This window comes from Doryrhamphus excisus, linkage group LG20 (assembly GCF_037039965.1).
Source record: "Doryrhamphus excisus strain RoL-2023G ecotype Guam linkage group LG20, RoL_Dexc_Guam_v1.1, whole genome shotgun sequence".
Taxonomy (NCBI): Eukaryota; Metazoa; Chordata; class Actinopteri; order Syngnathiformes; family Syngnathidae; genus Doryrhamphus; species Doryrhamphus excisus.
The window spans coordinates 7,881,718-7,904,782 of NC_136376.1; the positions used below are offsets into that span (position 1 = coordinate 7,881,718).

At 39.2% G+C, this 23,065-nt stretch overlaps 2 protein-coding genes across 3 annotated transcripts; both read left to right on the forward strand.

The window, feature by feature from the left end:
- Positions 1 to 23: 23 nt before the first annotated feature.
- On the forward strand, positions 24 to 3,244 carry cutc (cutC copper transporter homolog (E. coli)). Its single transcript, XM_058059172.2, has 9 exons — positions 24 to 138; positions 207 to 285; positions 491 to 550; positions 1,134 to 1,343; positions 1,454 to 1,489; positions 1,637 to 1,770; positions 2,726 to 2,753; positions 2,824 to 2,929; positions 3,062 to 3,244. Exons 2-9 carry the CDS (start codon positions 216 to 218, stop codon positions 3,171 to 3,173), a joined length of 756 nt encoding a protein of 251 aa, XP_057915155.2. The 5' UTR covers positions 24 to 138; positions 207 to 215; the 3' UTR covers positions 3,174 to 3,244.
- Positions 3,245 to 6,548: 3,304 nt separating this feature from the next.
- Positions 6,549 to 22,985, forward strand: abcc2 (ATP binding cassette subfamily C member 2). Of its 2 annotated transcripts, XM_058059159.2 has the most exons (32): positions 6,549 to 7,059; positions 8,619 to 8,792; positions 9,073 to 9,219; positions 9,289 to 9,426; positions 9,502 to 9,624; positions 9,729 to 9,784; positions 10,739 to 10,982; positions 11,073 to 11,257; positions 11,958 to 12,135; positions 12,205 to 12,459; positions 13,055 to 13,120; positions 13,523 to 13,660; positions 13,738 to 13,884; positions 13,955 to 14,039; positions 14,108 to 14,174; positions 14,251 to 14,377; positions 15,615 to 15,791; positions 16,049 to 16,216; positions 16,773 to 16,956; positions 17,499 to 17,634; positions 18,594 to 18,690; positions 18,784 to 19,003; positions 19,079 to 19,233; positions 19,314 to 19,469; positions 20,074 to 20,273; positions 20,352 to 20,478; positions 20,567 to 20,668; positions 21,334 to 21,477; positions 21,579 to 21,737; positions 21,808 to 21,974; positions 22,381 to 22,575; positions 22,671 to 22,985. In XM_058059159.2, exons 1-32 carry the CDS (start codon positions 7,015 to 7,017, stop codon positions 22,798 to 22,800), a joined length of 4,692 nt encoding a protein of 1,563 aa, XP_057915142.2. In that variant the 5' UTR covers positions 6,549 to 7,014; the 3' UTR covers positions 22,801 to 22,985. The 2 variants fall into 2 exon arrangements, with proteins under 2 accessions (XP_057915142.2, XP_057915144.2); XM_058059161.2 differs by lacking the exons at positions 6,549 to 7,059; positions 8,619 to 8,792; positions 9,073 to 9,219; positions 9,289 to 9,426 and having other exon boundaries at positions 9,538 to 9,623; positions 9,727 to 9,784.
- Positions 22,986 to 23,065: the final 80 nt, after the last annotated feature.

Sequence of the window (23,065 nt, forward strand, 5' to 3'; positions counted from 1 at the left end):
ACTTGTACTGCTGATGTTAGCCCGTCCACCCGTTGAACCTTGTATAAAGAAATCAACGCCCCGGAAGTGGCTACCCCACAGCCGTGTTTGTTAGCTACTTACAGCTAAACGTCAACTATTACAATGCCTCATTGACAGGTAGTTGTATGAATGAAAACACGATTATGTGAGGCAAAAAATAATATTGATTCTCTTTGTTTATCCAGGTCGTCATTATGGCAGATGTTTTTTTAATGGAGGTGTGCGTGGACTCCGTGGAGTCTGCTGTCAATGCGGAGCGAGGAGGTCGGTTGTGTAGTTTTGTCAATTGTAACTGTAAACAACTAAACGTAATACTATTATACACTCAGTTATTATAACAGTTCTACTTGTAAATAAAAATAAAAAGTGTCTGAGCACATTACATTGTAGTAGCTATTATTATTGAAATGACAAACTTGATTTTTCATGTAAAAAAACAACAACCTGAGATTTATCTCTGTTGTGACAGGTGCGGGTCGGCTGGAGCTGTGCTGTAGCCTTTTGGAAGGAGGACTCACTCCCAGTGTTGGTGAGAACATTAACATGCAAGCTCTGCGGGCGTTTTGCCTCAGCATTTTGTCCCGCCATTTGCAGTGGCAAAACGTGCCATTCATTTCTACTTTGTTTGTTTTTTTATGGCGCACTGTTTGCGTTCTGTTTACGCACAATTACTCACGTGGCACGCAAATGGTGAACCGCAAATGGTGCTCATTGGTACGAAACGACCACATTCGTGAAGCAGTCGCGGCATTATTTGATCACCCATATAGCTTCATTAATTCCTATTTGCATGGGACATACAAGTTGTTCAACTCCAGAGAAGAAGCTAATAACAAAAATAAATGTAAATGTATATTTTCTTGAAGTTAGGAGGCAATAAACTGTAAAAAAAAGAGTCAATTGACTTTGTGGAAGAGGGAATTGCTGACGAGAAGACATCACTTATTCTTTGTAAACCAGCATTCATGCCTGCACAGTTTACACGTACTTTACACCAGTTTACTACCAGTTTTACTCATTGGCATGCAAAATTTTGTACCACTGTGGGGACAAAGTACATCAAGTGTAATCACTCCTATACATTGTACTCCTACTTATTAACTCTGTTGCAGGCCTGCTGCAGGTTGTAAAAGAGTATGTGAAAATCCCAGTTTATGTGATGATCCGACCTCGTGGCGGAGATTTCCTTTACTCCGACCAGGAAGTGGAAGTGATGAGGAAAGACATGGAGTTGATGAAGAACCATGGAGCAGATGGATTTGTGCTGGGAGTCCTGACGGAGGATGGGAGGGTGGATGCAGAACTGTGCATGGAGTTTCTAGGTAATACTTGTAATGAGAAATATGTCCAGTTGTATGCTATTGAAACCTTACAATGACCAAAACAGTATTCTCATCACAATGGTATTGTTCCACTTTTTTTTCTGCTGTAGCTGCCGCTCGCCCTTTACCTGTGACCTTCCATCGAGGTACTGTCAAAACTTAATTCAAAATACTATTTAGACCATATTTTTAGTAAAGATTAAATTGAAAAAAAAAAGTTTAAAAGGAGTTTAAAAAGGACAGAAAGACTCATGTTCAAATATTGATTCACCCAATTGTACTGTATTTGTCAGCTTTTGACATGGTCCATGATGCAGCGGTTGCCCTGGAAACGCTAGTGTCATTAGGTTTCCAGCGTGTGTTGACAAGTGGCTGTGACAACTCTGCTCTGGAGGGACTCCCACTCATTAAACGCCTTGTGGATCAGGTATGTACTGTATGAATTGGCCTGTATTAAAGTCTAAAAATATAATGGACTACTAATGGCCCACACATGATGTACTGTTTTGTACTTCTTAGTTTACACACTTAGAGTTACAAATTGTTCTTAGTAGAACACTTTTCTTTATTCTTATTTAGACCAAGGGTGTTCAAAGTGTGGTCTGCGGGCTGTTTGCAGCCAGTAGCTTGTTTTTTACTGGGCCGTACCACATGGTAGAAATGCAATTAAACAACAACAAAAAAAACAGCAAAAATGGGAAAACAGAGCTAACGGCACAAGGTAAGTGTTGATACTGTTAAACAACACTAAGCTTTGTCTTTAATTATACTGTAGATCTTCTTTAACTGTTACAAAACTTTAATGGGCATATCACCTCGTACTTTGGTACGTGACCAAAATTTTTTTTAACTATATTAGGAAAGCAGGAAGTGAACAAATGTAACAGTTACTGATTGTAAATGTACCAGATGGAGGTGTAGGATTTAATAAGCTTTGCTTCTTCCTACTCCTTTTGGACATGTGGAACTGTGAACTGATTATGCGATGCACTCAATTGTAATCTGATGCATGTTCAAATGAAATAAAACCATTACCATTACAAAACATAAAAAAATATATACAAATATATAAGTGCACCCCGCTTCCTTTGACTTTTCATGCAGCCCTCTGTGGAAAAAAAGTTTGCACACCCATGTTATAAAGCCTTTACTACCTGTGCAGGTATTTATTTAAGTTGCATTTTAACACTATTCATTGCTATACAAGTGTAAAAAGAAGTTGACCACTACAAATACCTGAGTGTACATTTCACACTTTTGATGGTTAGTGTAATGTTTTTTAAGCTATTTTATCCCCTGAAGAAATTTGTTCACATTCTGAATTGCATAAACTTGATGTTCCAAGTTTACATTTTAATGTTTGTTTTCTGAACCCCCTCCAGGCTAAAGGCAGAATTATCATCATGCCAGGTCAGCGTTCGTTTGTTATGGAAGTAAAGTTGTATAGATGACTTGTATACATTGAATATATTTTATACAGGTGGTGGGATCACGGAGAGGAACCTTCAAAGAATTTTAGAAGGCTCTGGAGCTCAAGAGTTTCACTGCTCTGCCCGCTCCAGCAGGGATTCTGCCATGAAATTCAGGTTTGGATGCACTTTCTTATTCAATAGCATGAGAAATGGTCTCTAAACTTTAGACTGGAACAGTAATGATAGTCAATTATCAGTGCTACATACATAACGCTACAAGGTTTGGTGTATCCTTTATTTGTGCAGGAACAATAGCGTGACAATGGGAGCTTCTCTGTCAGCGTCTGAGTACAGCCTGAAGGTGGCAGATGTGAGCAAAGTGCGCACTTTTAATGCCATAGCCAGAAATACCCTGTGAATGAAAACCACACTGTTGTGACTGATAACTCAATGATACCTCAAAGGTGGTGACCGTCTTTTATTGTAATGGTAAGTCCAGAGCAAGTTGGCATTATACAGTTGGCATAGATATGTGGTAAGCATCTTTCGGTCAGTCTTTGACATACCGTGTCCAAAGTGCAGCCCACGGCTCATTCGAAAAATAGGATTTAACAAGTAAATGAACAAAAAAAAAGAACAGAAAATAATAGCATACATATAATGAAATATATGAGATAATGAAATATAATGAGAAATCAACAAAATAAAGTTGGATTTTTTTTGTAAATTAGCTAAGGGAAAAACAGTCATTCATTCATTCATTCATTCATTTTCTACCACTTATCCTTACGAGGGTTGCGGGCATGCTGGAGCCTATCCCAGCTGTCTTCAGGTGAGAGACGGGGTACACCCTGGACTGGTTGGCAGCCAATCACAGGGCACATATAGACAAACAACCATTCACACTCTCATTCATACCTATGGACAGTTTGGAGTCACCAATTAACCTAGCATGTTTTTGGAATGTGGGAGGAAACCGGAGTACCCGGAGAAAACCCACGCATGCACAGGGAGAACATGCAAACTCCACATGGCAGAGGGTGGAATTGAACTCAGGTCTCCTAGCTGTGTGGCCACGGAAAAACACATAATATGAAAATTAAGTAAAAACAATATGGGAGTCAGAATATTACAAGAGGACAATTTCTGGAAGTATGCAAACAAGTTGAAATATTAAGACAACCTATATCACAAAATTGCAAAGATACATTTTTTTTATTATATCTACTGTATATGACGGTGCTTTACAAAATATCAAAGCGGCCCTTTCATTTTTTAGTATGTGGCCCCTACCCAGAAAGGTATTAAGGTATTCATAGCCTGGCTAAATTTAATTATTTTTGTTTGTGTACACATTTGGGATAGAATATGATTGGATGGATGGATGGACAATGTGTTAGATATATTTAATAACATAAATATTTACTGTTTCTATCAACACTGCTCTGTTTATTGTAGAAACTATCATAATTATTTCAAAATGGTGCCAAAAAATGTGTGTTTTACAAAAATAGCAATATTTTTACTGTGTTGCTGCTTTCACTTGCACTGTCATTTCTAGCAAGAAAATCACTCTCATGTTGTGGTTGTTTTCAGCCATATTCACAGAACCTTCACATTTGGTAGAGACAAACTGTGAAGCTCTAGTTTTATTTGTTGTAATAAAAAAAATTATAATTTTAGCTGTTTGTTGCATGTTTTTGTTTGATGTCTGCTTAAGAGCAGGAACAATATTGGATGTCGGTCACGGACCCTCAAAGGCACTGTAACCAGGTGGATAAGTACTGGCAATACAAGCTAATAACAAACAAATAAACATAAGTATTTCCAATCCAAAATATGACCCTGATTTGACAGTGTGGGTTAAAAAATAGGTCATTTTCTCTGCAGCAGGTGAATCTGCGGTTGACACAACTGAAGCAAAACATTCTCCATTCACTGAACCAGTGATGTCACCAAACAAACAAAACCATCCATGGTCAAGAGGTGAAACACTGACAGGGCAGAGTCTATTACTTGATGAGCCGGCACTGATGGCAGCTTGTCAGGTCATTCTAAAACGTGACAGAGTGTTTGACAAGCATAACATCACATTTTATTGTTTTTTTTTATATGGCTGAACATTACAGTTCAGTGTCATGAGCACTTGTGACACTTTGAAAACGTTTTATGTTTTGTTTTTTCCTTGAGCGGGCTCAGTCATTGGCCTGGATGAGAAAAGACTAAACAAAAAGGATAGTCTTTTTATTGTCTCAATATCCGATTGTATGTATAAATCTCAAGACAATATAAGACAATTTGACTTTTTCAGCATTTTTTTTTTTTTTAAGAAAACAAGGCAATTATTGTGATGTGAAAAAGTGTTTGCCCTCTTACAGAGTTCTTTTTTGCATGTTTGTCACACTTAAATATAAAAAAAAGTTTTCAAAATTTTTGGGACTCCAGCAAACCACAGCCAGAGCCATTATCTATAAATGGCGAAAACATGGAACTGTTGTGAATCTTCCCAGGAGTGGCCGGCCAGCCAAAATTATCCGAAGAATGCAGTGACGACTCATCCAAGAGGTCACAAAAGACCCCGCAGGAACATCCTCACTGAACTGCAGGCCTCACTAGCCTCAGTTAAGGTCAGTGGTTATGTTTCCATTATAAGAAAAACAGTGGGCAAGAGGAAAACTCTGCTGAATAAAAAAAGCATTAAGGCTCATCTGAATTTTTCCATAAAACATCTTGATGACCCTCAAGACCTTTGGGAAAATACTCTGTGGTCTGACAAGACAAAAGTTTTTGGAAAATGTGTGTCCCATTACATTTCACACTGCATTTCAGAAAAAGAACATCATACCAACAGTAAAATATGGTGGCGGTAGTGTGATGGTCTAGGGCTGTTTTGCTGCTTCAGGACCTGGAAGACATGATGTGGTAAATAAAACCATGAGTCCTGCTCTCCACAGTACTTGTTTTCATTTTGCCAACTGTTTTATCATTTATTATTTGCAAACTGATTTTCCAAATTACTGTAATTAGGAAAAAGCCAAAAGAAACAAAGTGATTATTTACAAAGTGGAATTTTCTTTCTTTTTTGAAGTTTGCTTAGCAAATATAGCATGTACTTTTTTTTTAACCCTCTTTATAATTTATGCCACAGCTGATGTTTCTGATATTACTGATGTAATATGTATGACATAACAAACGTGGTAAACATGCATTGCAATCATCATTAAGGTCTGTATTGAAATTCATATTATATTATTGTGGACTTTGATTATGTATCACATGTCCTTGAGGCTGCACATGCATAATGAGTCAACCAAGTTACAGGCCATGTGGTCGTTATCAAGTATGTAATGTAATGATTAACCATCAGGACCATCATACCAGTCAGTGAGAGATAGAATAAAGATACTTCATAGTAAAGTTATTTCTGCACAATCACTCACACGTGTGACTTTATGTTGACATGCACGTGTATGTTTTGCTGTACTTTTATCATACAAAGAACATGGCACCACAACTGTTTTGTTCTTAATATTAATGGTTGTTTTCAGTCTAACGCTACCAATATTTGTCATACAATGTGATTTTTGGATTTTTAAAAAAAGGGAGAAGGTCATCCCTAGGTAGTCTCCACAGTTTTCCGTATTGAAACCAACTTTCTGCAGCATTTATGTGAGGAGTTGAGTTGCCTCCTGATTTGAATCTGATGTGACAAGAGTTGAAAAAAATGTGTACTGCGTGCAGAGAAGTGGAAACCCAACAGGAAAAGGGCGCTCTTAATGAGCTCATTCCCTCCCCTTTCCCAAAACACATTCCATTTAGGGGAGAAAGAGCTCACAAGCAGAGGCAAGTCCCGCTCTCTCTTTCATATCAACCTTTATGCAACCATCTCCGCGATCACTTGAACTTTAGACACATTTGTGAGTTGAGGAGCGTCCGTGAACTAACTGGTGCAAGCTGGATTTTCTCAGTGACTGTACTGGTGTTCTGTCATTGGCCACACAAGAGAAGACTGCCTAACGCTAAAGAAAAACAAGGAGGATCATCATCAGATCAGATCATCAACGGGATTCTAGAGTTTACTAGAGTATTTTGCCTTCAGTTTCAAAACCTCATGGCTTAAAGTCTCTCTGTGTCACTTCCTGCGATTGTCTTCCCATGCGTGGACAGGGGAGAGTGAGGAGCTCTTGAGTATACTCTGAGGAGGAGACATCTGGAGTTGACTAGTCTTTGAAGGGAGCCTGAGGCCATCTGTGTGGACCATGTGTGCTGCGGTCCTGGAGGAGTACTGTGGTTCCATCTTCTGGGTGAGTTCTGATTTTTGCTCCAGTGGAAGCAACGGAAGGAAACAACTTCATGTTATCTGCTATGGCGTCATTGGCATGTTATAATCAATACAAAACATCTACAGTACACTCGAAATTGGACACAATACGTTCTATGTTTAATGTTTTTTTTTTTTAATTCATTTTAATATTCTAGAGAAATTGACAGGGGGGTCCAAACATTTTCCATTGAAGGCCACTTACTTAAAAATGCAATGACGCCAGGGCCATATTCTGTACACCAACACGTAGATTTGCTAAAACTTTATATATATTTCCACAATTTTGTATTTTTTAATATCCAATTTCAACTTTCTTAAAGAAATCGGAGTAAAGTATTTTCCTCATAATATTATGACTTCATTCTCATAATATTTTGACTTGATTCCCATAATATTAGAATGTTTGGACAAAAATTACAACTTTGCATGTTCAAATAAAACCATTACCATTATATTTGTTTCTCATAATGCTATGACTTAAAACGTTCTTTAATACGTCCACTCTATGATAAGAAAATGACGTTATTTTCCCCTCATAATATTACAAGTTTATTCTTGTAAAAGTACAACTTTTTTTCTCACTAAATTACGACTTTTTTCCCCATATTCTTGTAAAATTGCAGCTTTTTTTCTGTTCCTGCTGTGTTTTTTTAATTTTCCAGCAATTTAAACTGAACATTATATTTATTTATTTATTTTAATATGTTATGACTTAATTTCCATAATATTTTGACATTTTGTTTTTGCTGTATTTTACTTTTATTTAGTGCAAACTCAGGTCTTTTAAAAACAAAAACAATAATAATTAGGCATGTCCTGTTATTATCTGTACCGATATTTATCGTGCCAATATCAGCATAGAAATTGGATGTCTTTTGATATCCGTATCTGATTTTTCACGATCATGAAAACCGATGTGTTGATTCCACCACAGGCCATCATGTTACACGTATCGGTAATGGTAATTTGGGAAATTGAAAGTTGGACAATATTGGCAAATCGGTTATTGTCAAAAAAGCCAATATCGGACATCCTTAATGGTAATTATTATTATTGCTAATATTTTACATACATATGTCAATTGTATTTCTATATGTAAAGTACACAATATATATAGACAGTGTTATACAAAAATTAATTCATGATATCTGATTTGAGACAGCAAAAGACCTAAACATGTGACTAGACAATAAAAGTACAGTCAGCCATGACTCAGCTTGAAGTCGGTAGTATAAAGAAGAAAACTTTTTATAATGAAGATCTGGAAAATGCTTGCGTCAGTACACACACAAACTCTGCATTGCAGTTGTTTGCCCATAATAAAATGAGTAAGGATTATTAGTTTAAGTAAATGGAAGTAGCTAAATGACAATGTTCTGCCTGTATAACAGTGTGTGCTTTAATGGTAAATGAGGCTACACGATGACCTTAAATTGATCATAGTAGCATAGTAATTACATGTGGTGCATGTTGGCTTAGCATAGTTTTTTTCTGTTTACATGTAATGTATACATGGATGCATGTTGACTTTTGCTGCAGAACTCTTCATATCTAGAGAGGGAGGATCCAGATCTGCCAACATGTGTGGAGCAGACGGTGCTGGTGTGGGTTCCTTTGGGCTTTCTGTGGCTCTGTGCCCCCTACCACCTGGTGGCTCTCTGCAGGAGTTCAAATAAAACAAAATACGTGTCCAAACTCTACCTCTGCAAACAGGTATGGCAACACCCAGACACAGAAGTCAATATTTAATTAACGTCATCAGCATGTCTATTTAACCTCCTAGTATTTGATGAATTATAAATTGTTCGGTGCAGCATCTGTAGTAATGCAGTCGCTATATCGGGCAAAACGTCACACGTTACAGGAAGTGAGAGATTGTGGAGGCATGTAGCGTGCAAAAACGTTACGCATTATAGGAAAATGTTCATGCATTCACACATACACACATATTAATGTTTGTGTTATGAATGGATGTATTGTCTGCCCCCTCCAGCTTGTTGCAGCTCTCTTGTTCCTGACTGCCATTGCATCTCTGGCCGTCACTTTAGGAGAAGATTTCGGTCCGAGCCAAGACCCACCTTCACCAGAGAAGAACCCTAGTGTGTACTATGCCAACCCCATCCTTTATGCTGTGTCATGGGTATGATTTAGACATGCTATACCACTCTGGCTTTCATTATGCACATTCTAACCTCTACTATTATTTTAGGTCATGGTGCTGCTGTGCCAAGAAGGATTAAGAAAAAGAGGCGCAATAGATTCTGCCACTCTCTTCCTCTTCTGGTTTTTTGTAGTTCTGTGTGATGTTTTCCCTCTCCAGACTGTCATACGCGAAGCATTCAGGCAGGTAAGAACTGTTGGAAGTGATATCAAGTTGTAAGCATTTGGCACAAGTGCTTGCCAAGCCCTGTTATTGAACCAGGGAGTCATCGCCGACGTGCCTCGATTCTGCCTCATCTGCATCTCCTTTGGGCTGGAAGTGATTGCACTCATCTTTTCTGTTGTGGCTGACGTCTCTCCAGAAACTAGAGAGATTGCAAAAAAGGTATAAGCACTCCGGTGGAGTGTTTGTTTGCTTTTCACTCCTTTTATTGCTCAAATCTTCATCATCCATCAAAGTGCAGTTTTTTATCGTATCGTTTCTTACAGAATCCAGAGGCAGGTGCGCCATTTTTGAGCAGAATCACTTTCAACTGGTTTAATAGGTAAGATTTCTCACACTGAAACCCTTACAAGCATGACATGTTTTTATTCCCATAACATTTTGACTTTATTCCTGTAATATTATATATTTTTTCCCCAGCCTAATTGTCCAAAAAAATTACAACTTAATTTTTCTTTGTTTATTTGTCATAATCATGACTCTTGTCTTAGGAATGTTTTTTTTTAATTGGAAAATTTTTCTCATTAGAATATGACTTTTTTTCTCTTAATATTGTGACTTTATTCTCATAAAACAACAGCTATTTTTTACCTTTCTGCTGCTGTTTTCTTATTTGAAAATAATTCAACTTTCTTAATGTACATTTTTTTTTAATTATGACTTAATTCCCATAATATTTTGGCTCTGTTCTCTAAACATTATAACTTATTCTGCCTGATTTCCCCCAAATTAAAACTGCATTCATTTTGTTCAATTTATTTTTTTCATTAATATTTAAATTTTCTGCTACAAAAATTATGTAATTTTCCTCATAATATTAGAACATTATTCTCATAATAATTCAAGGGGGGCGCAAGCATAGACACTCGTAGATTGCAATATCTTGTCATATATTTTTTTTGCTCTGCTTTTCTTAAAATCTCATCTTTTCTCTTCCTCGTTGACCCAATCTTGTGTATTGTCCCATCTTAAATACACACTTTCACCTTGCACAGTTTGGTTTATTATATAAATAAACAAATAAAATACTCATCAGCATGGTATTTTAGCCATATAACAAGTGACAGCATTTTTCGGATTTTTTACACCATAATATGTGAATGCCGTCTTTCAAAGAAATACTTGGTACTCGTGTAAATATCCCCAAAATATAATTAAGTAAATTTCTAATGCCTGTATCAAGTTATTAAAATCAAAATGAAAGAGGTAATCATTATGTCACAGTGCATTATGTACAGTATAATATTAGATGTCTGCTCTGTCTTGTTCTCCCCAGTATGGCGATGAAAGGCTACAGGCGGCCCCTGGTTCAAGACGACATGTGGGTGCTGAATGAGGTGGACAGCACAGCCTACATCAGCGAGAACTTCCAGCACTTCATGCAACTGGAGTTTGCCGCTGCTCGTCAGCGATACCAAAAGGCGAAAAAAAAGATTTTAGAGAAATCACAGAATGAGGCTTTTCAAAATGGAGTCTCTTCTGGTCTGGGGAAAGGTGTCAGTCAGGACGTGTTGATGATGGTGAGTCAGTCCACTTTTCTTGTAATTGATTTTATTTATTGATCCTCTGCCTGGTGCCATTTTCATTATCATCGTTTTTTTTTACATTAGGAGGAAAGAGGCAAAAAAGAAGCCAAAAAAGAAAAAAAAACTAAGAAAAAGAAGGAAGAAGAAAACTATCCCAACTCATGGCTCGTACCCACCATCTACAAGACATTTCGATGGGTTCTGATTGAATCGGCCTTCTTTAAGCTTCTGCAGGATCTGCTGTCATTTGCTAGCCCTCAGCTACTAAAGTAAGTCTCTCTTTAACATTCATTCATTCATTTTCTACCGCTTATCCTCACAAGGGTCACGGGGTGTGCTGGAGCCTATCCCAGCTGTCTTCAGATGAGAGGCGGGGTACACCCTGGACTGGCAGCCAGCCAATCACAGCGCACATATAGACAAACAACCTCTCTTTAACGTTCATTCATTCATTCATTTTCTACCGCTTATCCTCACGAGGGTCACGGGGGTGCTGGAGCCTATCCCAGCTGTCTTCAGGCGAGAGGCGGGGTACACCCTGGACTGGTCGCCAGCCAATCACAGGGCACATATAGACAAACTACCTCTCTTTAACATCATAAATGTAAAATACATACACCATCTCATGAGATTTTTTTAAACGTATATGTATATATACTTAAAAAAATAAGCAAAATAGAACACACAACACAAATAGAATGGAAAAATATGATTTAGCAGTTCACAAATCCTTCAAGTACAACACTTCCCAGCCCCCCGGCCCCCTTCTCCTCACCTCAACAAACTTTTTCCAATTTTATTTCACAAAGTCAAGCTCCCCTTCAATTGCATTTGAAATAATCGACACAATTAGTGGTGTACATAAATTACACCAGTTTATGGTGTACATAAAGTGGTGCTATAGCGCCGTACTTTTGGCCTCTTTCTCCATTCTTTGGCAATTATGAACAATCTGTTTTTTCCACCCAGGTTGATGATTTCCTTCGTTCAGGATACAAACAGTTATGCATGGGAAGGCTATCTATATGCAGTATTACTTCTAGTCGTGGCCCTGCTGCAGTCTCTGTTCCTGCAGCAGTACTTCCAGCGCTGCTTTGTTCTTGGCATGAAGGTCCGGACGGCTATCATGGCTGCCGTTTACAAAAAGGTAAAACAAACAATGGCACTGTTTGTGAAGTGAAATAGTGATGCTCAGGTTTTACTATTTGTCTTCAAGGCACTGGTGGTCTCCAATGACACACGCAAAGAGTCCACAGTCGGGGAAACCGTGAACCTGATGTCCGCTGACGCCCAGCGATTCAACGACGTCACAAACTTTATCCATCTGCTGTGGTCATGCCCTCTGCAGATCGCCTTGTCCATTGTGTTCCTGTGGCAGGAGCTTGGACCTTCTGTGTTGGCTGGACTGGCAGTCATGGTGCTGATGGTGCCAATTAATGGACTGCTGGCCAGCAAGGCCAGAAATTTCCAGGTTAGAAACAGACACATGTAGCCAAAGTCTATTAAATCTCATATTCAAAGTCTTCTATATCAACATCACTGCTTTAAAAATATATTTATATTTTTCAACCTTTAAAAATACTGAATATACATACCAGATTTGGTTAAAGGAGAGTGTGTTTACATAGTATAGCAAAAGTAATAACACACATACCCAAATGCACATACTTTTTTTATTTAAATAGCAAGACACCATTGGTAAAAATTTTTCTGCGTACTTTGAATGGGAAAAGTAGCGCTATCTGATGGACAAATATAAACATTTATAATTGAAAGCTTGTTGTCCAAATTGAAATCTTAAAGGGGAACTGCGCTTTTTGGGGGAATTCACATGAACACATATTTCTGTCCCTTTTATATGTATTCTATCACAAGAAAACAAGCTCATATAAGCTAGCAATAGTTTAATTCATATTGAACATGCATACAATCACAACATAATTCACAATTCTGCATGCCCAAGATGGAGTCGGAAGAAGCATAGCTAACAGTGGACACTAAAGTCCTCACAACAACAAAAAAATGTCCAAAAAACCAACAAATGACATTTTTTCCTTTCCTTTCAGATAGAGAACATGAAATTCAAAGATAAGCGATTGAAGATTATGAATGAAATACTCAATGGGATGAAGGTGAGTGCGCATCTCAAACACATTCATAGAGTTCCAGTAATAGCTTTCACTAACGGTATGATTGTTGTCTCTCAGATGAGGCAAGTCAGCTAAAGCAATCAATGCAACGCAAGGGCAAAATCGAAAGTAGCAATAAAAATATTTTTCATAATGGAAAGCTATTTATTTACATAACGCTTGGGTGCACACAGCGCAGAACTTTTCCTAAACTCTTATACTAGAAGGATGAGAACTGAACAAAAATCAGGAAGTGACCCTTTTGAAATAGAACAGGAAATCCTTGGATCAAAAAGCAAGAATAAAGAGCTTCAGAAAATGCTAACCTGGAGGAGGAGGACCTTCTTTTGTGTAGCCCACCACATGAAAGCATTGTTTAGATACGGACTGTTGCTTTATTTTTAGATTCTGAAGCTGTACGCATGGGAGCCGTCCTTCCAAGCTCAGGTGGAAGACATCAGAGGCCAAGAACTGAACGTCATGAAGAAGTTCGCCTACCTCACATCAGTCTCCACCTTCATTTTCAGCTGTGCTCCAGCTCTGGTGAGTCCACTCAAAATACCACATCCCAGCAGAGAGTAAAAAGCATGGATTATTTTCTCACGCTGTTTTTGTCTTAGGTGTCTTTGGCCACGTTTGCCGTGTTTGTAGGCGTGAGTTCGGACAACTTGTTGACCGCTGAGAAGGCGTTCACGTCCATCTCTCTTTTCAACATACTCAGATTCCCTCTTGCCATGTTGCCTATGCTCATTGCAGCTATTGTGCAAGTAAGTACACAAAGTTATTTTGACCCCATTTGTCCTAAACGGCTAATTATTGTGTTATTTAACATTCTAGACCGCAGTGTCCAGAAGGCGTCTTGAAAAGTTTTTGGGAGGCGAAGACCTTGAAAGTGATGTTGTGCGCCATGACCCTAGCATCAGTATGTTCAAATAAGAATCACTTTAATCTTCTCTGATTGCCACTTTAAATCTATTCTGTTATTTTTAGCTTCCGCTGTTAGCGTGTCCCATGGTTCCTTTTCATGGCAAAAAGATGGCGAGCCCCTGCTTAAGAAGTATGCTTTACATGAAACACAATACAACACATTTATACTGTATGAACACTAATTAATTCTGACCTATATTTGCAAGTGTGTCTTTGGAAATCAAGCCTGGGCGGCTGGTTGCAGTTGTGGGAGCTGTCGGCTCGGGAAAGTCTTCTCTAATGTCGGCCATTCTGGGAGAGATGCACAGCACCAAAGGATTCATCAATATTCAGGTAGAACACAACTCAAGCCTCATTGGAAATTCTAATTCTAACACTGTAGTTGGGATAGCAGTGACAATTGGGAAGTAGAATCAGAAAAGGTTTATTGCCAAGTATGATCAAACACATACTAGGAATTTGTTTTGGTATAGTAGGTGCAGACACATCTATTAAAAAAGAATGAAAAATACAAAATATACAGAATAACAGTATAAATACGTACACAGTCTGTTTTTTGTTGTTATTCCGGAAGTGCAGTCTGATTGTTTTTCCTAAAAGTCCAAACTGGGCGTTAATGTAACGCATATAGTGAAAATGACTAGTAAGACTCAAGTGTGATTATTTAATTTGAAGTATTTTAAAGAATATTTTTCTTTTTTTCCTCTCACATGTATTTTTCAATTGTCACTGAAACAATACCATAACAGTGATGTTTTTATATCCATGTTAGCTTGTGATGACTGGTGTGGTGACTTTAGTTGGAGTGGTTTCTTTCTTCTGTACTGGATGATGTACAATAGGATCTAGTAATGAACAGGTTGCTCTTGGCACGTGGGCGGGTGCCTCAAGCTGGGTGAGGGTGGTTGGATGTGGGTTTTTCATTCTGGTAGAAAAGGAATTATATATGTTTTGTTGGGGTGAGGCTGGAATCTGGGTGGTTGGGGGGTGGGACTAGATAAGACTTGACTTCTTCCCATTTCCTTTCGAACATGTGTATGTTTATATGTATGTACATAGGTATTTTTATTTGTGTTGATTTATGGTTGGTTTGTTGTCCTTTGGATGATTTTCATGTTCGAAATAAAGAAGAAAAAAATAATAATTCTTTACAGGACAGCACGGCGGTCGAGTGGTTAGCATGCAGACCTCACAGCTAGGAGACCAGGGTTCAATTCCGGGTATTCCGGTTTCCTCCCACATTCCAAAAACATGCTAGGTTAATTGGCGACTCCAAATTGTCCATAGGTATGAATGTGAGTGTGAATGGTTGTTTGTCTATATGTGCCCTGTGATTGGCTGGCGACCAGTCCAGGGTGTACCCCGCCTCTCGCCTGAAGACAGCTGGGATAGGCTCCAGCACCCCCCGCGACCCTCGTGAGGAAAAAGCGGTAGAAAATGAATGAATAATTCTTTACAAAGTTTATACATTTGACTCCATGATAGAAGAAAAAGAACTTAGTCAAAATTGTCAAGAACTTTACAAGAACTTTTTACAAGAACTTTAAAGCACTTTTTGCTACTTTTCCAGGGTTCTCTTGCCTTTGTACCACAGCAAGCATGGATCCAAAATGCCACTTTGAGGGATAATGTCATGTTTGGCTCTCCCCATGAGGAGAAAAGGTTACAGGAGGTGATCCAAGCCTGCGCCTTGGCTCCTGATCTGGAGCTTCTTCCTGGTGGTGACCTTTCTGAGATTGGGGAGAAAGTAAGAAAGTGATTTTCTGATTCATGACAGATTTGTGTTGCTTTGTGTGCCTACTGCCCTGTGTAAACAGACAGGATAATGTGTGTACTATGTAAACATTGTCGTCGTTAAACATTTGTGGCGGCTGTTCAACAATCAAAGCACACTGAAGTAATGTCCAATAGTGTCTGTCTTTTCAAAACAAACATGCATATACTGTACAATATAACGGATACCATGGCTTTTAAAAAATACATCCTTCCTCTTTCTTTTGCTAGGGTATCAACCTGTCAGGAGGTCAGAAGCAGCGTGTGAGCTTAGCCAGAGCAGCATACAGCCAGGCTGATATTTATCTGCTGGACGACCCCTTGTCTGCTGTGGATTCTCACGTGGGGAAACATCTTTTTGAAAAAGTGATCGGACCTAATGGAATACTCAAAGACAAGGTGTGTGGATACATGTACCAAGGTTGAAATACTTCAAATGTTCTACAAACAGACTGCACGCCGGTTGAGTGGTTAGCGCGCAGACCTCACAGCTAGGAGACCAGGGTTCAATTCCACCCTCGGCCATCTCTGTGTGGAGTTTGCATGTTCTCATGTGTGTGTTTTCTCCGGGTACTCCGGTTTCCTCCCACATTCCAAAAACATGCTAGGTTAATTGGCGACTCCAAATTGTCCATAGGTATGAATGTGAGTGTGAATGGTTGTTTGTCTATATGTGCCCTGTGATTGGCTGGCGACCAGTCCAGGGTGTACCCCGCCTCTCGCCCAAAGACAGCTGGGATAGGCCCCAGCACCCCACACAACCCTTGTGAGGATAAGCGGTAGGAAATGAATGAATGATCTACAAACACTCAAATGAATAACTTGTAAATGTATGAGTAAATACAGAGTCACAAAGTGAAGTGTGAAAGTGGTTTTAAAGCTCCAATTTTCAACTGAATGGTATTTTCTGTTTGTTTTTCCCTTGCTGAAGTCCAGTGTGTTTTTGTTTATGCAGACACGTATCCTGGTGACTCACGGAGTGAGCTTCCTGCCTTATGTGGATGAAATTGTTGTCTTGGTCAATGGAGTGGTTTCTGAAGTTGGATCCTACAACAGCCTCCGTGCTAGCAAAGGAGCCTTTTCTGAGTTTTTAGACACGTATGCCAAAGAGCAAAACAATGCTGCAAAACCTGAGAAAGGTAATTGAGGCTTCCCATACTATTAGTCGTATGGACTACCTGTATTTTATTATGTACATACATTATCTAGCAAAAGATATTGCATGCACTTTTTCAGTTTGTGGTTCAAATTTGGTGGCTTCGCTTTATAATGTTTTTTCAAAATATATATATTAATAAATCAGGCATAAAAAAATGTGAAATCAACTAAAATACATACAGTGTATAAGGCTTTCAGAACGTGCATTCAAAGACATTATGAATGATACCGTATTTAGGGTCTTGTTCTCTGCTTAGTTTCAGCCCATGATACAATGAACCACGGCTCCTCAGTGCCTGTAGCACTCATGCATTCCCTGGCCATGACACTACCACCACCATGCTTGACCTTAATTATTGTGTGTTGAATCATTTTTCAGCAGAGAGTAAATCTATACTGCTATACAAGCTGAACAATAATGACTTAAAAGTATATCCAAGGTTTATTTCTATTTTATCGTCCTTTTGAAATTTGAGGTGAAAGGCTCAAGAACAATACCTGATCACAGTGTAATTTTATCCAGAGCATGACCAGAGTGTTGCGGAGGAGGAGATGATCCCTGAAGGAGATGACGCCCAACCTGACTCCCCTTTGGAAGACACTGTCACTGTGACTCTAAAGAGAGAAAACAGCATCCGCCGGAGTCAGCGCAACAGCAGGTATAAGATTACTGTGGAGGGCCATCACATTGTTTGTGGATGAGACTACTGTAAATTCTGGTGTATAAGCTGCCAGGTTTTTCTTAAACTTGGAACTCTGCGGTAGCACGAAGGCCACACAGTCAGGTGTTGGGAAAACCTGGGTTTGAATCTCTGCTTGGGCATCTCTGTGGCAGGAGCCAATCATGAGTTATCCACTTACAACAAGCTTGTCAACCCATTGGAAATTGCAGGAGGTCATTATATATAACATATATATATATAACAATTTAACAGTCTGACTCATGGCGTCATTTTTCAAAGAACACTTTACCAGCCACATTAAATTCATCACACAGCAACTTAAAACTCAAAGAGTGTACTTGACAAATATGCAAACATGTATTAATATAGGTTAAAATGAAAAAAACATATACATTTAAAGTTTTCCCATCAGGCATTGAGTCTGAGCAACTTATTCATTGGGGCGCTGCAATGACTTCAGCCTACCTCTAGATTTTGTCTCCTCTGGCTCCAGCTGGTGGACAGGGGCAGCATTGCAGCAACACTCACCACTTTTTATACTTTCTATTCTCCTCTCATTAAATGTTTTTTCTCAAATGAAATGGGGTTTTTCATTTTAAACTCGTATTGGTACATGTTTTTTTAATAGTGTTAAGTTATTGTGTGATGAGTTTAATGTTGTTTGTAAGATGAAATTGTGAGTCAAACTGTTATATTGAGTAATGACTTTCTGCAATTTCCAATGGGTTGACAAGCTTGTCATGAGTGTTTTTCCCATGCCTCATGATTGGCTCCTGTCAAATAAAGAGCTGACTGGTCCTCATGGACTGGTGCATGCCACGATATGCTGTTTTATGATGTGGACATATGCATCTTATACATCTGTGTATCTGTACAATTTTTTTTTTTCCCTGAAGCTTACACGCCAGAATTTATGTTACTGTGGACTTTTCCAGTTTTAGAGTCGGGAAAAACAGTTCTACAAGGAAATCCGAAAGTGAAACAAACAAAGGCCAAAGGCTCATTGAGAAGGAAACTATGGAAACAGGACAGGTAATTTAAGATGTTTTTTTATGGTTGGTTTCAATCACACAAATACATCAAGGAACCATAATTGTTTTTTTTTTTGTGTCTTTTATTCTCCAGGTGAAATTTTCAGTCTACCTCCAGTACCTGCGTGCTATGGGCTGGGGATATACCATCATGGTCTTCCTGGTGTACTTCATCCAGAATATTGCATTCATTGGCCAGAATATTTGGCTGAGTGATTGGACTGATGATGCAGTGGAGTACTACAACAGGACATACCCTACATGGAAGCGGGACACCAGGGTGGGGGTGTTTGGAGCTCTGGGAGTGGCTCAGGGTAAGTACAGTATTATTTTGTAATGGCTAACTTTTAAGAGAGCGGTGCAATCTCATCTATATCTTTTTATGGCAGGCCTCTTTGTGTTTCTTGGTACACTACTGCTGGCCAACGCCTCAGTTGCGGCATCGCAAATTTTGCACTCAAGGCTTCTCAATAACATACTGCGTGTTCCAATGCTGTTCTTTGACACCACACCCATAGGAAGGGTGGTCAACCGCTTTGCAAAGGTTGGACTCATTCTGCAACCACGCGGTTCAAGAAATTGGACTTCATTGTATTTCATTTCCTCTGCATTTGTCCAATATAGGATATATTTACTGTCGATGAAGCCATCCCACAGTCGTTCCGCTCTTGGCTCCTTTGTCTTTTGGGTGTCCTGGGGACACTCTTTGTCATCTGTCTGGCCACGCCTTTCTTCATCATTGTCATCATTCCACTGGCTGTTGTGTACTTTTTTGTACAGGTAAGAGGGATAGAATTACATTGGATGGAAGTCAACGTAAAAAATTTAAAAAATGTAATATGAATCTACAGTACATAATGTCCGTGTCTAATGAAAAGATTGTTTTTATATGAAAAAGTAAAATTTGTTGTTCCTCAGAAAAAATGAAAAATTACTGTATTATAGTCTTTGATAACATTTTTAGTATGCTTTTTTAACGACAAGTATTTGTCAAATATTTTATGTCAGGAAAATGCAACAAAATGAGAATTGTGAAGCACACAAGAGTATTTATGCTCCACAACTACTTAAGATACACTTTATGTTTTATGTTTGGTCTTCAAATGCCGTATTAAATTTGTGGTATTGAATTCAGCTCTGCTAGTACCACCCTATGGAATTGTCATTTGGCAGACATTGCAAGTAGCTGTCCGACTATTTTCATTTACAATGCAGGGATACTTCCATGACATGGTGTTGTTTACAATTAGCACTTCCATAAAGATTGTGTAGGCTCTTAAAAAAAGGCAAATCAGATCAGGATAACTCTATTTTAATGCAAAATATTTGTTTCTAAAATAAGCTATTTCCAGATGATTTACTGTTGTCCTTTGTCCCCACTTAGCGTTTCTACGTAGCGACGTCAAGACAGCTGCGTCGGCTTGACTCGGTGTCTCGCTCTCCTATATATTCCCACTTCGGCGAGACAGTGTCAGGCCTGTCTGTGATAAGAGCTTACGGCCATCAAGAAAGGTTCCTCCAGCACAATGAAAACACCATTGATGAGAACCTAAAAACCGTCTACCCGTGGATCGTGTCTAACAGGTCAGAGAGATGAATGACATTTTAATTAACGTTATCTAATGGTGTTGTTAAATGATGAGGTCTTTGTTTCAAATACAGATGGTTGGCTATTCGTTTGGAGTTTCTGGGCAACCTGGTGGTGTTTTTTGCTGCTTTGCTTGCCGTCATTTCCAGGGATACTCTAGACAGCGGCTTGGTTGGCCTGTCTATATCTTACGCCCTTAATGTCAGTCTCTGATGCACTCACACAGTAATGATGATGGGAATAAGCCATAGTGATATCAACTTTTTTTTTTTTTGTCTGGAACTTGTAGGTCACCCAAACCCTGAACTGGCTCGTTCGGATGTCCTCAGAGCTGGAGACCAACATTGTCGCAGTGGAGAGAGTTAGTGAATACAGCGTCATTGATAATGAGGTATGCAAATATGAAAGTATTTTAATAAACTATCATGGCTATATATACTGTACATACCGCACAATTATTGATTTTATTGCTCAACAATTATAGCCAGGGTGGCACGGCAGTCGTGTGGTGTAGCGCGCAGACCTCACAGCTAGGAGACCAGGGTTCAATTCCACCCTCAGCCATCTCTGTGTGGAGTTTGCATGTTCTCCCCGTGCATGCGTGAATTTTCTCCGGGTACTCCGGTTTCCTCCCACATTCCAAAAACATGCTAGGTTAATTGGCGACTCCAAATTGTCCATAGGTATGAATGTGAGTGTGAATGGTTGTTTGTCTATATGTGCCCTGTGATTGGCTGGCAACCAGTCCAGGTTGTACCGCGCCTCTCGGGGGAAGACAGCTGGGATAGGCTCCAGCACCCCCGCGACCCTTGTGAGGAAAAGCGGTAGAAAATGAATGAATGAGTGAATGAACAATTATAGCCCAAAATGTTACTGAACCTGAAACACAATTAATACACAAACAACTGAAAAACGTTTTTCGAATTTCACGTTTACTTTCATGTGGTAAAGTGAATGGAAAAAAAAGTCCAAGAGTGCTAAGACGTTTTACAATGTTGGCCTTTGCTCAAAATACTCACTTGCACTGTATGCTCATCCTTATTATGACATATCTAGGCAAAGTGGGTGACGAACACTCGGCCTTCAGAGAAGTGGCCTGAAGAAGGCAGAGTTGTTTTTGAAAACTACAAGGTCCGTTACAGACCTGGTCTGGACCTGGTCCTGCATGGCATCTCCTGTGACATCGGCAGCACAGAGAAGGTTTGTTTGTGACTTTAATGTGGAGATGTACTATAAATATACTGTATATTGATATCCTTTGTCATAAGTATTCTTACAAATTTACCCTATTCTTTGCTTAGATTGGTATTGTGGGCCGCACTGGAGCTGGGAAATCAAGCCTGACCAACTGTCTCTTTCGAATCATTGAAGCTGCTGAGGGTCGTATCCTCATCGATGATATTGATATTTCCAAAATAGGCCTGCATGATTTAAGAAACAGACTCACCATCATACCACAGGTACACACAAAAACACTCTAACATAAACAGTCTAGACAGAACACTGACTTGTCCGACTGTGTGGACGTAGGATCCAGTGTTGTTCTCCGGAACCTTGAGGATGAACCTCGATCCATTTGACAAATTCAGTGATGAGAACATCTGGAGAGTGCTGGAGCTCTCCCACCTTAAGGAGTATGTGGCAGGGCTGCAGGAGGGATTGCAGCATGAGGTTGCAGAGGGAGGAGAGAACCTGAGGTGGGTTCGACAAATGCATACTCAAGTCTTAAGCATTTCATTGATCAATCAGCAGTTAATTCTGTGAGTGTGTTTTGCTTTTTTGCTTTTTTGGCTGCCACCAGAGCGGCGCCAGAAGCAAGAAGTGCATAATGCGCTAATGCTTCTCCATTTTAATGTGCCAATGAAACCCAGGGCAAAGTCTGTAATTGCATTCAAATGTAGACGGTTAAAGCTGCAAAAGGGGCATTTATTTCTTTTTTCTTACATTTTCACTTCCTGTAGATTCAAATTCTGGCTGTCCTAATAACTGTGTATACAATGAAGCATGGGAGTTAGAACCCGGCGCAGGTTATTATTGCACCAGCAGCTCTCAAAGTAGCCTAACAAGCATCCATTTATGTGTCATATCTCAACACACTTGCAGCGTTGGACAGAGGCAGTTGCTGTGTCTAGCCCGTGCACTGCTCAGAAAGTCCCGCATATTAATCCTGGATGAGGCTACGGCAGCTGTGGACCTGGAGACGGATAACCTGATCCAGACCACCATTCGGAAAGAATTTGCACACTGCACTGTCCTCACGATCGCCCACCGCCTGCACAGCATCATGGACAGCTCCAGGTAGGATTCTGACGTTTTCACTATTAATTACATTCAAAGAGCAGAGCGCTAATAAGATTTGTGATTGGCCAATTATCTGTGATCTTCCTGCACAGGGTGATGGTGCTTGATTCCGGTAGGATAGTGGAGTTTGATTCCCCGAGTAGGCTGCTTGAAAAACAAGGACATTTCTATTCCATGGCAAAGGATGCTGGGATAACACAAGCAGAAACCACAAGTCTATAATTTCAATGTTTGTTGGAGTATTTTTTTTTGTTGTAGCATAAATTGGTTTTGATAAATGATTTTAAAATGTTGCACTGTATTGTATGTTGATAGAAATGTTTGTATCTAAAGCAAACACAATCACATTCAATGTGTAAATAATGTTTGTATTTAAACAAATGTGAATAAATATTTTTCCAAATGGTGCGGGTTGTTGGAATTTTCTTGCATGACTTTTTAAGACCGTTGTCTTAAATGTAGTTTAACAGCAGTTCAAATTAGGTAC

Excerpts from the sequence above, each read along its gene's own strand:
- cutc (XM_058059172.2), top strand. The coding sequence starts at position 216 with ATGGCAGATGTTTTTTTAATGGAGGTGTGCGTGGACTCCGTGGAGTCT. Across the intron at positions 551-1,133 it reads AGGACTCACTCCCAGTGTTG|GCCTGCTGCAGGTTGTAAAA; the intron begins GTGAGAACATTA and ends ACTCTGTTGCAG. Across the intron at positions 1,490-1,636 it reads ACCTGTGACCTTCCATCGAG|CTTTTGACATGGTCCATGAT; the intron begins GTACTGTCAAAA and ends TGTATTTGTCAG.
- abcc2 (XM_058059159.2), top strand. The coding sequence starts at position 7,015 with ATGTGTGCTGCGGTCCTGGAGGAGTACTGTGGTTCCATCTTCTGG. Across the intron at positions 14,040-14,107 it reads GCGCCATGACCCTAGCATCA|CTTCCGCTGTTAGCGTGTCC; the intron begins GTATGTTCAAAT and ends TGTTATTTTTAG. Across the intron at positions 20,479-20,566 it reads CTATATCTTACGCCCTTAAT|GTCACCCAAACCCTGAACTG; the intron begins GTCAGTCTCTGA and ends TGGAACTTGTAG.